This window comes from Barbatula barbatula (assembly GCF_947034865.1).
Source record: "Barbatula barbatula genome assembly, chromosome: 7".
NCBI lineage: Eukaryota > Metazoa > Chordata > Actinopteri > Cypriniformes > Nemacheilidae > Barbatula > Barbatula barbatula.
In genome coordinates this window covers 992744-1006678 of record NC_136770.1, presented here as the reverse complement: position 1 = coordinate 1006678, position 13935 = coordinate 992744, and the positions used below count along the sequence as shown (strand labels likewise).

General features: G+C 40.8%; 4 protein-coding genes across 9 annotated transcripts in view; 3 read left to right on the top strand and 1 right to left on the bottom strand.

Annotated features, from left to right (window-relative positions):
- The first annotated feature begins 870 nt into the window (after window positions 1-870).
- On the top strand, window positions 871-6634 carry tmem237b (transmembrane protein 237b). Of its 4 annotated transcripts, XM_079460123.1 has the most exons (14): window positions 921-1012; window positions 1097-1141; window positions 2605-2636; window positions 2746-2759; window positions 3095-3166; window positions 3237-3359; window positions 3442-3535; window positions 3609-3769; window positions 3885-4008; window positions 4755-4946; window positions 5044-5117; window positions 5720-5816; window positions 5894-6015; window positions 6190-6367. In XM_079460123.1, the coding sequence occupies exons 1-14, from the start codon at window positions 995-997 to the stop codon at window positions 6252-6254; spliced, it is 1233 nt and encodes a 410-aa protein (XP_079316249.1). In that variant the 5' UTR covers window positions 921-994; the 3' UTR covers window positions 6255-6367. The 4 variants fall into 4 exon arrangements, with proteins under 4 accessions (XP_079316250.1, XP_079316249.1, XP_079316252.1 ...); XM_079460124.1 differs by lacking the exon at window positions 2746-2759 and having other exon boundaries at window positions 871-1012; window positions 2605-2652; window positions 6190-6466; XM_079460126.1 differs by lacking the exons at window positions 921-1012; window positions 1097-1141; window positions 2746-2759 and adding an exon at window positions 2322-2449 and having other exon boundaries at window positions 2605-2652; window positions 6190-6634.
- Window positions 5903-9349, bottom strand: zp2l2 (zona pellucida glycoprotein 2, like 2). Of its 2 annotated transcripts, XM_079460122.1 has the most exons (9): window positions 8945-9349; window positions 8660-8850; window positions 8440-8537; window positions 8195-8355; window positions 7227-7416; window positions 6989-7133; window positions 6830-6905; window positions 6631-6747; window positions 5903-6555 (listed from the first exon to the last, which is right to left on the bottom strand). In XM_079460122.1, the coding sequence occupies exons 1-9, from the start codon at window positions 9228-9230 to the stop codon at window positions 6434-6436; spliced, it is 1386 nt and encodes a 461-aa protein (XP_079316248.1). In that variant the 5' UTR covers window positions 9231-9349; the 3' UTR covers window positions 5903-6433. The 2 variants fall into 2 exon arrangements, 1 of the variants encoding a protein (XP_079316248.1); XR_013786888.1 differs by lacking the exon at window positions 6989-7133 and having other exon boundaries at window positions 6233-6555; window positions 8945-9302.
- Window positions 9350-9813: 464 nt separating this feature from the next.
- On the top strand, window positions 9814-13299 carry cyp20a1 (cytochrome P450, family 20, subfamily A, polypeptide 1). Its single transcript, XM_079460121.1, is given in 15 exon segments — window positions 9814-10001; window positions 10147-10196; window positions 10265-10431; window positions 10535-10668; window positions 10767-10934; window positions 11019-11097; window positions 11182-11294; window positions 11370-11424; window positions 11518-11638; window positions 11990-12101; window positions 12728-12734; window positions 12737-12791; window positions 12862-12951; window positions 13025-13071; window positions 13074-13299. Coding segments are annotated over 15 exon segments (1371 nt in total). The 5' UTR covers window positions 9814-9929; the 3' UTR covers window positions 13175-13299.
- Window positions 13300-13621: 322 nt separating this feature from the next.
- Window positions 13622-13935, top strand: part of abi2b (abl-interactor 2b) — a 10795-nt gene continuing 10481 nt past the window's right edge. Inside the window, exon 1 of one of the 2 annotated variants that reach the window (XM_079459979.1) lies at window positions 13622-13792. The gene's annotated coding sequence lies outside the window, so the exon portion shown is untranslated. The remainder of the gene's footprint in view (window positions 13793-13935) is intronic. The other variant, XM_079459981.1, reaches the window with a different exon arrangement.

Genomic DNA, 13935 nt, shown 5'->3' with positions numbered 1-13935 from the left:
TTGTTAATGTAATAAAATAATTAATAAATGAAACAAACAATCTACTGTTGTTTCTTAACTTGCCTGTGACGTATGTAGTGCCCAAATTATTATTTTGGACAGAAGAATGAAACCTTCTTTTCAATTAAATAAAATCTTCTCACTTTATGGAGAACGAAAGAAAGTGTAATGTTGTGTCACTATTAGTAATTTCGTAACATATATGGCAGAGCTTTACATTTATAGCTAGATACTATATGCTTTAGAGAGCGGAGTGTTAATAAGTGCTAATGTGGGTTTCTGTCTAGATGTGTAATAATCATTTTGCAAAACAATACCTCAAAAATGTTAATTATATGTTCAGTAGGACATAAACTCACTTGTTCACCGCTCATGTTCGTCATCTGTAAGCAAGCACGCGTTTTCAAATCATTCGGCGCTACCTTAAAATTATCCACTATAGCGCCATCTGCTGTTTTGGAAGAGGGAGTTGCTCAACTGCATTTGTGAGAAAATCTGCCTGGACACATTTGTGAGAAAATCGACCCGAGAGATTCTCTTAAAAGGGCAAGTGTCTCACAATCGTAACAGACAGGAATGCATTTGTATGCCCTAGGTTTAGTATTTGTTCACAGGTTACAAGTAATTTGTAGGATGGCTTGTTTTAATTTGTAAAACATCATTTATATTTGTTAATTATCTGCGTTCTCGCTCAAACGGACCTTTGTATTTGCACATTGCTTTCTGTTTGTTTGCGAGGCGAGATTTCCCTTTGCAAAGCAAATTGAGTTTGTTTGCAAAATGCTGGATTTGTTTGTTAAATTAAGGCACAATATTAACTCCATACCTTTTGACCTTCCAAATATGGCGGCGCCTAGGCGCAGTGTACGCGCGCGTAACGCGTCGTTGATTGAGACACGCCTACTCGTCTCCAACGTCAACAATAGACGCATGCAGGACCACATACGACTGTACTAAGATCAATAGTTTTCATTGTCAAACAGAAATCAAAAGAATGGACATCGATGCGAAGGTTTGATTGTTGTACCCGCTGTATGTTTATGATGTGTGCGCGTGTTCAGATTGACATGTTGTTGTATGTTCTGCTTTGATTCAGAGCGCGAGGAGGAGAGATCTGCCCCCGATTCATCAAATCCCGAAGGTAAAACACAGACTGTCATATGAATGATGTTTTCTTTTCTATGTTTCTATTTAACCTCGAGGAGCAACTGAATACAAGCTATAAATAAAGAGATCACTGCTGGGTTTACATCCACTGCAAGCTTTATTCATTCACGTTAAACTCTATTCACTGAACGATTGATGTAGTTTCATATTAATGTAAATAAATAATGCATGTTAACTAACCATGGTTCAACTTTGTAGTAAAATAATACCAACCTCAGATTTAACACATTGCAGTAACCAGAGTTTAACCATATCATGCTTATGTTTCATAAAGGGCTTTAAAATGTTTGCTTTATGTACTGCCGTGGAAGTGTGGTGGTGTCCACGCTTGTTGATGTAAATAAAGAAGTTATGAATATACAGTTATGTTCAAAATAACATCAGACCAACATCACTAACCAGATCAGTCACCGTTTTTGCTAAATAAAGTATATTTCTATACGGCAAATATTTTGCTAGTAGAGTAATAGAAAACCACAACGCCCTATGTGAAGCCGAGCTATCGGAGAGAAGCCTCATTGTTGAAAACCAACATGTGCTGAACAGCTTACAATTTGCCAAAGAACACATTGACTGGTGCAATATTATGTGGACCCATGAAAGCAAGATTGTACTTTTTGGGTCTGGGGGGCCGCAGACAGTTTGTCAGAAGACCCCCAAACTCTGAATTCAAGCCATGGTACACCGTGAAGACAGTGAAGCATGGTCGATACGGGATGTTTCTCATACTATGGTCTTGGGCCTATTTATTTGATTCGGCGATCATGGATCAGTTTGAGTACATGAAAATACTTAAAGAGGTCATGTTGGCTTATGCCGAAGAGGAAATGCCCTTGAAATGGGTGTTTCAACAAGACGACGACCCCAAACACTACAGTAAAAGAGCAGAATCTTGGTTCCTTACTTTTCGAACCATTTTCTTCCTGTTTTGAGTTAGAATAGACTATAGTGGAGTGTTCCCAATGCATTTGTGTATTCAAATAAAAGTTATCATAAGGACTCACTTTTTTTTAACACACCGCTATTATTTTGAACACAACTGTATATGTGTGTGTGTGTGTTGGACGGTTGAGTAACACTGTCTGGTCCTGACTCCTCCTCTCTTCTCATAATCCTGCTTCGTGGCAGATGCCCCGTCTCAGATTTATACTCTTAGACTCACATTAATCTCTGATGTAAGTGTACTAAGCCTAAGGTCTTGTCTACACGTCCACGTCAGATCTACACAACATGTAGATCTACACAACATGTAGTCTTGGGTGGAATGACAAAAAAGACAACGGTAAGCTTGATCTGGTGAGCGAAGAATGTTTGCACATATCGACCCATCGAGTTTCCTGTCTTGGCGTGTGTTTCGTCTAAGTAGAGAGCCGCACAGTAAACGGTATTAAGTTTGCTGTTGTAGAATCTGTTTTGATTTCATTTTTAATGTTTCAGAGGGGACCACGAGCACTGCCGTCCATGCCCAGGTAAAATCACATAGAAGTTTGAGAATGTGTTTACATTACATCTTATATCAGAAACCTCATTCTTATATTAAATGTATTTCCTTTTCCTTCCTCATGACTACAAACACAGTCAAGACACAACAGGTGAGTGTTTTTCTGTGTTAGACTTGAATCGGATTGGTAGGGAGTTCTATCCATTGGTGGTTTCCTTACTTCAATGTTGCTTCAATGTTTTACAGAATTAAATAAAAAGATATTATCATAATTATTTATAAAACAACCCCTTTAAGGGTGACAAAACACACAAGCACTTGAGCTCTTAGTCGTTCTGTAGATTGAGTTTTGTTGCTGTGTGTTGTTCATTGTTAAGTGAGGAACTCGATTCTCATCTTCAGTAAACAAAAACATTTCCTTCAAATGGATGTTTATGGATAAAGCAACTCAACATTAAGAGACGCGTTCATTGTTGTCTTCTACAGAGGAGATGCCTGTACCAAAGAGCAGGAGAAAGAAGGTGAAGAGAGATGTGGAGAGTGTAGAAGAACCCGATGGTGAGAGTTCACGTATGAATAAATATCTGTACACGCACAATTGATTTAATTACGTGTATTTTTTCTGCAGACGGTGGAATGAAAATGGGAGAGTTGACCAGTCGCAGACAGTCAGAGAGTCGGGAACCTTTGACCCTGGAGCCTCTGGACAACCCGCCCCAGAAAAAGAAGAAGAAGAAAGCACAAGCCGTCGGTACAAGCGTCATTCTTTATCACTCACCGGGATTGTTTTGTAACACACAGACGTGTAATATCACCATGCTCTGATTGGTCAGATGTAGAGGGAGCTCAAACAGACCTGGTGTCAAATGGAGATACGATGGACCAGATCACTGATGAGGAAGTGACACGCAAGCCCAAAAAGAAAAAGTGAGTCACTGACTAATGTTGAATGTTGTGAAAGAAGTCCTGGTTTCATTCGCATCTCTCTCTCGCTCACCAGGGTGAAACCTAAAGTAACAGAGATGCAGTCCAACAGCGAACTGGATGTGGAGGACGATGACATCATCACAGACCCACAAGCCCCAGTTTCCCAGCATTCCTTGTTCTCTGCTCCACAAGGACATAGTCAGCCTGTGGGGAAAGTGTTCGTGGAGAAGAGTCGTAAGTGCTGATTCATGTGTGTATGTCAGCGTTTGTGATTCCTGCTTAAGTTTGTGACGCGCTCGTTACTTACAATGGGTGAGTAGTGACCATGTTTGGGTTTCTTTGCCGGCAGGACGTTTTCAAGCTGAGCGAGTGGAACAGTGGAAGTCCAGCGGGCAGATGCAGCAGAGCTTTATGGACATCCGTTCAATGTGGACCACCAGAGATGTGTCAATGAGAGTACACAGCGGATACAGGTGTCTGACATTAGGGGCCAGAAGTACTCAATTGCAGTGCAAAGATCAGAAGGGAGTGGGAAGATCAGTGGGAGCTCATTAAAGAACAAAGGCGCGATATCTATTTCTATAATGACCGATGCAATGTACCAGGAGCAGCGCAGGGTTTAAGGCATGGATTTTTGGGGCTTTAAATAATGCTGCGAATACCAGTGCAATGACGAGCGTAAACCTTAGTAAATCACCTTGCGTGATTCATTTAAATACTCTCCTCCGATAAAGTTGGCATCTGAAGAGCAACAAGGTCTGTCGCATTTTCACTGAGTCTGTAGTTGTTTTACGCCAAGAGACGTTTACGCTGCCGCCAGCTGTTAGTAAATCTGGCACTAGATCTCCAATGTCTGTTTTATTATTTCTTTCATAATATATGTGTGCAACTTTAAATGTGTGATTTATGTGCCACTAGCATCATTACATGATTTTCTACTGCAGAACACAAAAGAAGATATTTGGAAGAATGTTGATAATCAAACAACACTAAACCCCATTGACTTCCAGTGTATAAACACAAAACCACTGAGACATTTCTCCAAATATCGTCTTTCGTGTTCCACTGAAGAGACTCACACACATGTTTTAATCAAATGATGACAGAATTTACATTTTTGAGTCATCTATCCCCTTATCAAGAGTATAAGCGAGTAATGTAAAACTATATGAACTGTCCGTGGAAAGACTTCTAAACCTCATCTGAATTTCCTTCACAGGGTCATCGGTCTGTTTTCGCACGGCTTTTTGGCCGGTTATGCTGTGTGGAACATTATTGTGATCTATGTGTTGTGTGGAGAACAGATGAGCAGAGTTTCTGATCTTCTTCGGCAGTATCGTCCGCTGGCTTACCCCGCACAGTCTCTCATGTATCTGCTGCTGGCTCTCAGTACCGTCTCTGCCTTCGACAGGTGCAGTATCAGACCTTCTGTTCCTCTACATCAATGTCTAATAACAGTTTACAGCCACATTGACATACTTAAACCAGAATGCGTTTTCTTCTCGCAGGTTGAATTTGGCTAAAGCCCCTGTGGCTGTGAGAAGTTTACAAACCCTCAGTCCTGTGGCTCTCGCCTCTCTCTGTAAGTTTATCACTTCATTCTGTACTCGTCTAAAAGAAGAATTTACATGTTGTAGCTTATCAAAATCTTACATCACACGAGAACCTTTATAATCGTGACAATATTTTATTGGAAATTGAACAAAAAGGATTTTTACATTACACGAACATGCTAATGCATATATTTGGATGCTGCCGCATTATGTAAAAATGAATTACATTATTGTTTGGGACCCATCCTGCTTTGCAGTAGCATGATAAATACAATGTCAAGCAATTTTTTCCACGTTAATATATCTACTACGTCTGTGGTTCTCAAACTGGGGGCTGTGAGATGGATCAAAGGGGGCCACAGATTTTGTGGTGTTTATGAAATATTGAAATTTATAGATTTTATATCATCAAACATTAGGAAAAATAAGACCACCAACTATAATAATTGATGTTTCAGCATTGTATAACTGAATATGTTTTTGGTTTATTTAAAATGAAGATTACAAGTCTTTATTTTGGGGGGGGGCCTTACAACGAAAAAGTTTGAGAACCCATGTACTATATTATAAACTGTATAGTAAAATGTCTGTCGCTCAGCCGAACACTAACATGCAATGTTTTATCTTTCAGTGTACTTCTGTGCACTTGTATTATCTTTAAGCCAGCAGATGACAAGCGATCGGATCAATCTCTATAATCAATACTCCAGTTCTAACACCACACTATGGTAGGTCCCTTTTCATTTAGCAGAGCATTATGGGTAGATAAACGACTCAAGTAATGAGAGCTGATCTGATGACACAGGCAGCCGGGCTCAGAGAGCAGCATCATTTACCCGTGGGTTATAGTAAACCTGGTGGTCACTCTGCTGGTTGGACTGGCCTGGATTCTGATGTCATTAAGTCCAGATATTGACCACACAGAAGGTAAACGCAACAAATGTTCAAAGTTCAGTCGATAGATGATGTGTGACCATGTAAAGCATTGTTTACTTAATAGATTATTGCATTTTTAATAAATGGTATTTGAATCTCACTTATTTTTTAAAGAAGTTGGAAGTTTAAGTTATATCTAGTTAACATGTTTTTTTCCTCTTACAGAGTTTTTAATGTCAATGGAAGCGGAATATCCAAAAGCAGAAGAAAAAGGAAACATCACTGCATGAGGCACCTTAATTGTTTGAGTTTTTTATACATGATTGTATATTTATCATTATATATCTTAATGTGCAATGCTTTACCACTGTGACATTTGCAATAAACCTTTTTTAGAGAACGGACCTTTAATTTGGAGGCCAGCAAAAGCCACGCAAAACACGGCCACATACTTTGTGATTTTATTAAGTCACACCGGAGTCGGCTGGGGGCGACGTCTGACACGCCGGAAAACAGCCACCACGAGCCCACAGACACCAAATATGGTTATTGCCGCTCCTGACCATAATCCATAAAACAATACGTGTGACACTACAAACAAAGCAAAAAAAACATAAGCATTTTTCAGAATCATTTTTTAAATCCTGTAAAAATAAAATTTCATACCATCATCATCATCCATGAGATTTTTAGAAACTGGCAAATCAGAAAGGAGAACAACTTCGCCACTCGAAACTAACACTTTCTCTTCAGAATCTTTTGATTGTTCTGAAACTGCCCTTCCTATGAGAATAAATACAGAAAAAATACACTTAACACTGTTAAAAACAACTACATGTGGAATCTTGCATTGATCTGTACGCACTCGTCCTGCCACAGCTGGACTCGCAGGACTCCGAGGCAAACGAGTGGCAAACAGATGTAGTGCAATGAATGAAGACCTGTTAGAGACAGACGGGGAGGAGAGCGACGACAAACCAGATTAACCAAAGTCTGAGAGAAGGCATGAGTAACAAACACGTACCCGTTCCTGCAGCGGCACAAGAGAGGGCTGATCTACAAAGGTGAACATCTTCATAACAAAGCGTTTATAATGAGATGGATACTGATGCTCTGACGGTCCAACAGAAAGCATCGTGGTTAGGTAATGGTCATCCTTAAAGGGGCAGCTAGGAATTACATTTTTGAGTGAGCACAGAGGTTCACAACAGCTTTTCATCTCACACATTGTAAACAGGAAGCAGAATAATAATGGCAGTTACCCATTAACTATCAGATCCCACTTTGGCAGACTCTGAGGGTCCTGGGTGGACGTGGCCCAACAGTGATCCAGGACCAGGACGATGTTTGGATCGGTCCTCTCCAGAATCCTCACTTCTATGTACACGGGTTCTCTCAAGACTTTGGTAACAGGGTAATCTTCCTCGGAGTAGTACGAGGTATACACATCCTCTAAAGTACACAAATAAATAGTAAGTGAAGTTGATTTAAAGTGCTGAACAGAATCTAAGGTTTCAAACCATAAAACAATTCAACAGATCAAATCCAATTAGAATGCCTGGGAGTAAAGATATGATTTCAACATCGTAATAGGTGCATTTTAGGGAATACCTTATGAAGTACTTATCAATAAAACTGATTAAAATGTTTTAAAATGCATTGCAACTCAAGTTAAAAGCTCTGGAGGACCAAACCCGCAATAATGGCTGTTATAAAATATTTTGAAAAAAATTTGGTGCTCACAGAAATGTCAATTGAATGATTATACAAGCACAGAAATAAATATTTAAATATGGATGTAAATGCAAATATGGAGAAATAAATATAAATGAAAGTACAAAATAAGTTAAAAGTTATGTAAAAAAAGGATTGCCAAAATAAATTCAGGACAAAATTTTAAACAAATAATTATTTTCCAATCAAATTGTTAATTATTGCAGAATTGTTCTCTATAAGAGCTCCTTCCACATTTGTAAATCCTTATGAATAGAATTCTGAGAGGACTTGCTACAGATCTGTGCAATAGACAAGCATTCTCAGGTTTGTTTTCTTTAACAACAACTGGACACACGCATTCAATATACTGAGATCATCATTTCACATGCCGTTTGTTCTCTATAAAGTTTTAACTATTCCATTCTTAACATTGCAAACGTTACTGTAACGCTGGAAGATGAGCTGTTAAATGCATTACGCATGCCATCAGTGATGTTTTAATGCGAACACTTGCCATCCGTGCATCCTTTAGTGGTACACTGTCCGTTGGCGAGTCTGAGCTCCACTCGGAGTGGGCCGTGCTGAGAGACGGGGAGAGGAGGAGGAGGAACTGTATTGACCTCCTTCATCAGAGCCTCAACACCAGTTCCTGAATACCTGCACTGGAACTTCAACCTGGAAAAATTATCAAATGACCTGATGCGTTTCGGATTTTGCTTACGAAGCCCACTTTAGTGAGTGAAAAAACAAGTCCCTAACTCATAGGCACTGTCTCTTGTGACAGATCCACGGGGCCCAATGCCCACTTCATACGCTGATGACATCATGTTTTCGTAAATAATATAATGATCTTCTTCCTAAAGGAAAAGCAGAGATTGCGGTTCATGACAAATAAAGAACTGCATCGCATCACTCCATGAAGAGGCTCTGTGAGGTTTGCCGGTCAGACGCACAGGGACTCTTTTCTGTTATACCTCACCATCATTTTGGTGCCGCAGGAGCTGACCGGAAACTGATAGATGGCAAAGGTGGCTGTGGTGCCAACAGCAGCGCATTGACCGCTGGGGTCATCCTCCAGCAGATGGATGGAGTCCAAGCTGATGTGGGGCAGTGTGGCGTCTCGAGCAACCACCAACACAAACTGCCCATCTCTCGTGCACTGCAGGGTCACTGAGACGGGATCAAAACCACAGTACCAACTCATATTTTACAGAGGAAGAAGAAATAAAATAACCATTTTCTTGACGTTATGAAGAGGTCTCACCTGCTCTGGCATAATAACAGCCTTGTCCATCATAACAGCAGCTGATGGCGTCACATTCATCTGCGGTGACGTCAGACTCTCCGCACTCAATGCGCTCGTGCTGCTCCAGCACACACCTCTGATGGGACTTGACATTCACCTGCTGCTGGGGGTCGTGCAGCTCGTGATGGGCAAACTCTTTCAAAAACGACAAATCACTGGCCTGATTTTGTGGCATCTGCGGATTCTGAGCGTTGCTAAAATACACACTGAGCGTAAGCGCGAGGACTGCTTCAGTTAGGAGCATTTTAGCGTCTTACTTTTTGCAAAGTTGACTCTCGCTCCCGTGCGTCACGTTTAAAGAGATCAGCACGAGGCTAATTATCATTCGCCACTCCCCCTTAATTATGGACAAGAGGTGCGCTCGGCCTACTGCGCAAGACCGATCGGAATATGACATTCAATTACCGCGAGAATAAACGTCTTCATATACTTTAGAGTCGCTCTCGCGGTACTTTGGTACAGACACCCAATTATGGAATGCTACTGGAAAAAAACGTTTCGTCAATGGAAAATGTAGCGCTATTTTACGATCGCCTCAAATTGATAGATTTACGGTATAATGCAGCTTGCAAATGACAATATTCACAAAATACGAGACGAACTTAATTACAATATAAAGAAAACATTAACAAAAGAACAATAAATAAAAACAAAACGACAACAAAAATACATCCTAAATAAATATGAAGCCTCATAAAATAAAAAAGTTTACACTTTCAGTTACGAATATTATAGTTTTCATTAAAAACCTTCAAAGAAAGTTAAACGACTGTTGTGCAGATTTCAGTCTCTGCGATCGATTGTTTTAGTCTTGTTCAGGTCGTGTAGGTGAACGCCGATCCGCACGGTTTCGCTGATTTTAGATGTGCACTGTATACGTGGATAGCGAGTTTACAGTTTAACCCTATTTATGAGGCACATTAGACATCTTTGAAAAACAAATATGCTGGATTTTGCTATATTTGCAGTGACATTTGTCATCATTTTAATCGGCGCCGTCCTGTATTTATATCCGGTGAATAAACAATCTTTGATGTGTATTGCCAACTGTTGTATAGTTGTGACAATCCTTTGTTTTAAGTGCTGCTACAATTGACAAATGATTCATATTTACAATAGATGCATGAGCTCAATGTGTTGTGTTGTTGTTTTAATGACAGTCTTCTAGAAGAGCCTCAGGTATACCTGGACTAAACCCCACAGAGGAGAAGTAAGTTTAGTTTGTTTCTCTGTTAATATTCAACCACTGTGAGCAACACACTTGTTCATCTTTCTCAGAGATGGAAACCTGCAGGACATAGTGAGCAGAGGCAGCCTGCATGAATTCTTGGTGGGTCTTCATGATGAGTTTGGATCTGTGGCATCTTTCTGGTTTGGTGGGAGACCGGTGGTCAGCCTGGGTGCGCTGGCCCAAATACAGCAACACATCAACCCCAACCGGACCAGTGAGTGACCTGCCAAGCGCTCTTAGACAACAAATACAAAATCTCTCACCCTGCGTATGACAAATAATCTAAACACACTTTCATGTTTGCACCCTTTTCTCAGCGGATTCGTTCGAGACGATGCTTAAGTCGTTGCTATGTTACCAGCCAGGTTCAGGAGCAGAAGTGATGAGAAAGAAAGTGTACGAAGGAGCAATCAATAAAACTTTGGAGAATCACTTTCCTCTTCTGCTTCGGGTGCGTGAAGTATTCTTTATATCGAACATTTGGCTTTTTATCATGTCATGGATTTAGGTTCTGGGAGTTTTTGGAGATTTTTAACCTGCATTTTGTAGCTGGTGGAGGAATTGGTTGATAAGTGGGCATCCTACCCCAAGTCTCAACACACCCCCCTGTGTTCACATCTGCTTGGATTGGCTATGAAAGCTGTCACTCAGCTCGCCATGGGGAGTCGCTTTCAGGACGATGCAGAGGTCATTCGCTTCCGCAAGAACCATGAAGCGGTGAGTGTTTTTAATAGTTACACCACAATATTGTTTGTTTGTCATAGTGTTCTTTTAATTGAATTGAATTATACATGTGAATAGATCTGGTCGGAGATTGGAAAAGGTTATCTGGATGGATCACTAGAGAAGAGCTCAAGCAGAAAAGCCCATTATGAGAGTGGTGAGCGAAACGTTGAGCACTTTTTCACTTTATTTTTGTTTGTTTGTCTTCATTGATCATACACGTTGTTTTTGTTATTTTCAGCTCTGGCCGAGATGGAGTCAGTTTTGAAGTCTGTGGCAAAACAGAAGGGTCAAGGGTCTGATCGGTCCTCTTTTGTTAACTATTTACTCCAGGCCAATCTGACAGAACGACAGGTGACATCATCTGGCCTACACTCAAACGTTATTGATCAAATGATATTGACATCTGTCGTATTTTGCTGTCCACAGGTGATAGAAGATGGTATGGTTTTTACTCTAGCTGGCTGTGTCATCACTGCTAACTGTAAGTCCAAACTTCTCCTCCCTCTTCGCTTAAGCTCCGCTTATAGTCTTTGATTTCAACCTGTGGCCTGTTCTCATCGGTGTCATTTCCCAGTGTGCATCTGGGCAGTACACTTTCTGTCAGGATCAGAGGAAGTGCAGGAGCGGCTCTATCATGAGCTTGTTGAAGTGTTGGGGGAGGAGCCTGTTACCCTGGAGAAGATTCCTCAGCTCAGGTGAGTCCACATCATAGGTTTCCATGGTGATTTTCCTATCTACATTCTGGCCACTAGAGGGCGCGTCGTCTGTGATTACTGAATGGAAGTTATACACAATTTTTGGTAAAATATATTAGTAGAAGATAAAAGTAAATATAAGAGATGAAAAACATGCATTAACAATTTTATCAGCGTTTTTATTTAAGTTTATTTATTTTAATAATGTATTCCACTCCAAACTGTCTCTCTTGTTTGTGTTCCTGTCGCTTAGCATTATGTGCTTATCCTTTGTGTGAGCTATGAGTTATGTGTAAGTATCAGCCGAATGCACACATGTAGATTTGTATATTGAAACTCCTCTCCCTCCAGGTACTGTCAGCAGGTGCTGAATGAAACCGTCCGCACATCCAAACTTACACCAGTCGCTGCCAGATTACAGGAGGTGGAGGGGAAGGTGGACCAACACGTCATTCCTAAAGAGGTGAGAACAAGCCTCTGTGCATGAAACAATAAAAGACGGATAAATATATATCCATTTAAGTATAAAGAAGAACGCTTTGCAACCCTAAAAGCAATGTGGGTCCATTTTTAGGAGGATCTATTGACAGGAATGAAATATAAGTCAGAGCTTGCAGGGAATTCGCCATGTTGTTTCTACAGTAGCCCTAAACAGACAAACTGCTAGAGAGCGGGCTTATAAATGCAAATGTGACAACATCTTAGTTCTGTGTCAGCCACCGTAGTGCTTCCAAATGAAAGGGGGATAGTTAGCCGTTGGTTGCAATTTGCTAACTCACCACTTGATGCCGCTATGCACTGCGCCTTTAAAAAACGTGTATGTTTACGCGGTCACATTTTGGTAGCTCAACCAATAGAATTAAGAAGACAAAATTGACAATACATATATTTTTTGTATCACAATATATTGTTAGTTCACTGTGGGCTGGGCTACACAGTGCAATTTGACAGAAATGTTTATCATTTGCAGTGCATGCCGCTGCTTGGAACAATAGTCAGATTTGCATTAAAGTGAATCTGTATCACATTGTGGATGGTTGGGGGGTCCGTGCATGTTTAACAAATCCGTTTTCTTCTGTGATTCTGCAGACATTGGTTATTACGCGCTGGGTGTCGTTCTTCAGGATGCAGATACCTGGTCACTTCCATACAGGTATGTTGGTCTATATAAGGTACTTTAGTAACGTTTGTAGTGTTTCTTAACAGTTTCTCTTCTTGAACAGGTTTAACCCTGACAGATTCGCTGATGAATCAGTGATGAAGAGCTTCTCACTGCTGGGATTTTCTGGAAACCAGGCCTGCCCTGAACTCAGGTATTCGGTATTCACGGGGAGTGAATCATTTATAATCGCATTTAAGTAATGTCTTCATCTCCGTGTTTTTTAGGTTTGCATACACCGTGGCCACAGTGCTGCTGAGCACCCTGGTGCGCAGGTAAGACTGCACAGAGTGGAAGGGCAGGTGGTTGAGGCCAGGTACGAGCTGGTGTCCACACCTAAAGATGACACCTGGATTACCGTCAGCAACAGGAAATGATGGACTCGTTCCTGATGTCAATTACGCCAGGCCATTGCAGTGGTGTTGTGGATGTGCAAATGTGAACTGCGGTGTTGGGCTGCAGTAGATGGGATCAAATTAAAACTAATATACTGTTTAACATTCACATTTTTACCAAGACATGATACACGTGACTTGTATAAAGACCTGTATTTAATAATTATGTTCAATTTGCAGCTAATAAACAGATAAACAAGTGTGCATACATTCATCAATTCAGATGTATATCATAGAGAGAGAGAGAGAGAGAGAGAGAGAGAGAGAGAGAGAGAGAGAGAGAGAGAGAGAGAGAGAGAATCGTGTGTATCATCGAGACAGAGAGAGAGAGAGAGAATCGTGTGTATCATTGAGAGAGAGAGAGAGGAGAGAGAGAGAGAGAGAGAGAGAGAGAGAGAGAATCGTGTGTATCATTGAGAGAGAGAGAGAGAGAGAGAGAGAGAGAGAGAGAAAGTGAGAATCGTGTGTATCATTGAGAGAGAGAGAGAGAGAGAGAGAGAGAGAGAGAGAGAGAGAGAGAGAGAGAGAGAGAGAATCGTGTGTATCACTGAGAGAGAGAGAGTGAGTGAGAGAGAGAGAGAGAGAGAGAGAGAATCGTGTGTATCATTGAGAGAGAGAGAGAGATAGAGAGAGAGAGAATCGTGTGTATCACTGAGAGAGAGAGAGAGAGAGAGAGAGAGAGAGAGAGAGAATCGTGTGTATCATTGAGAGAGAGAGAGAGAGAGAGAGAGAAAGAGAGAGAG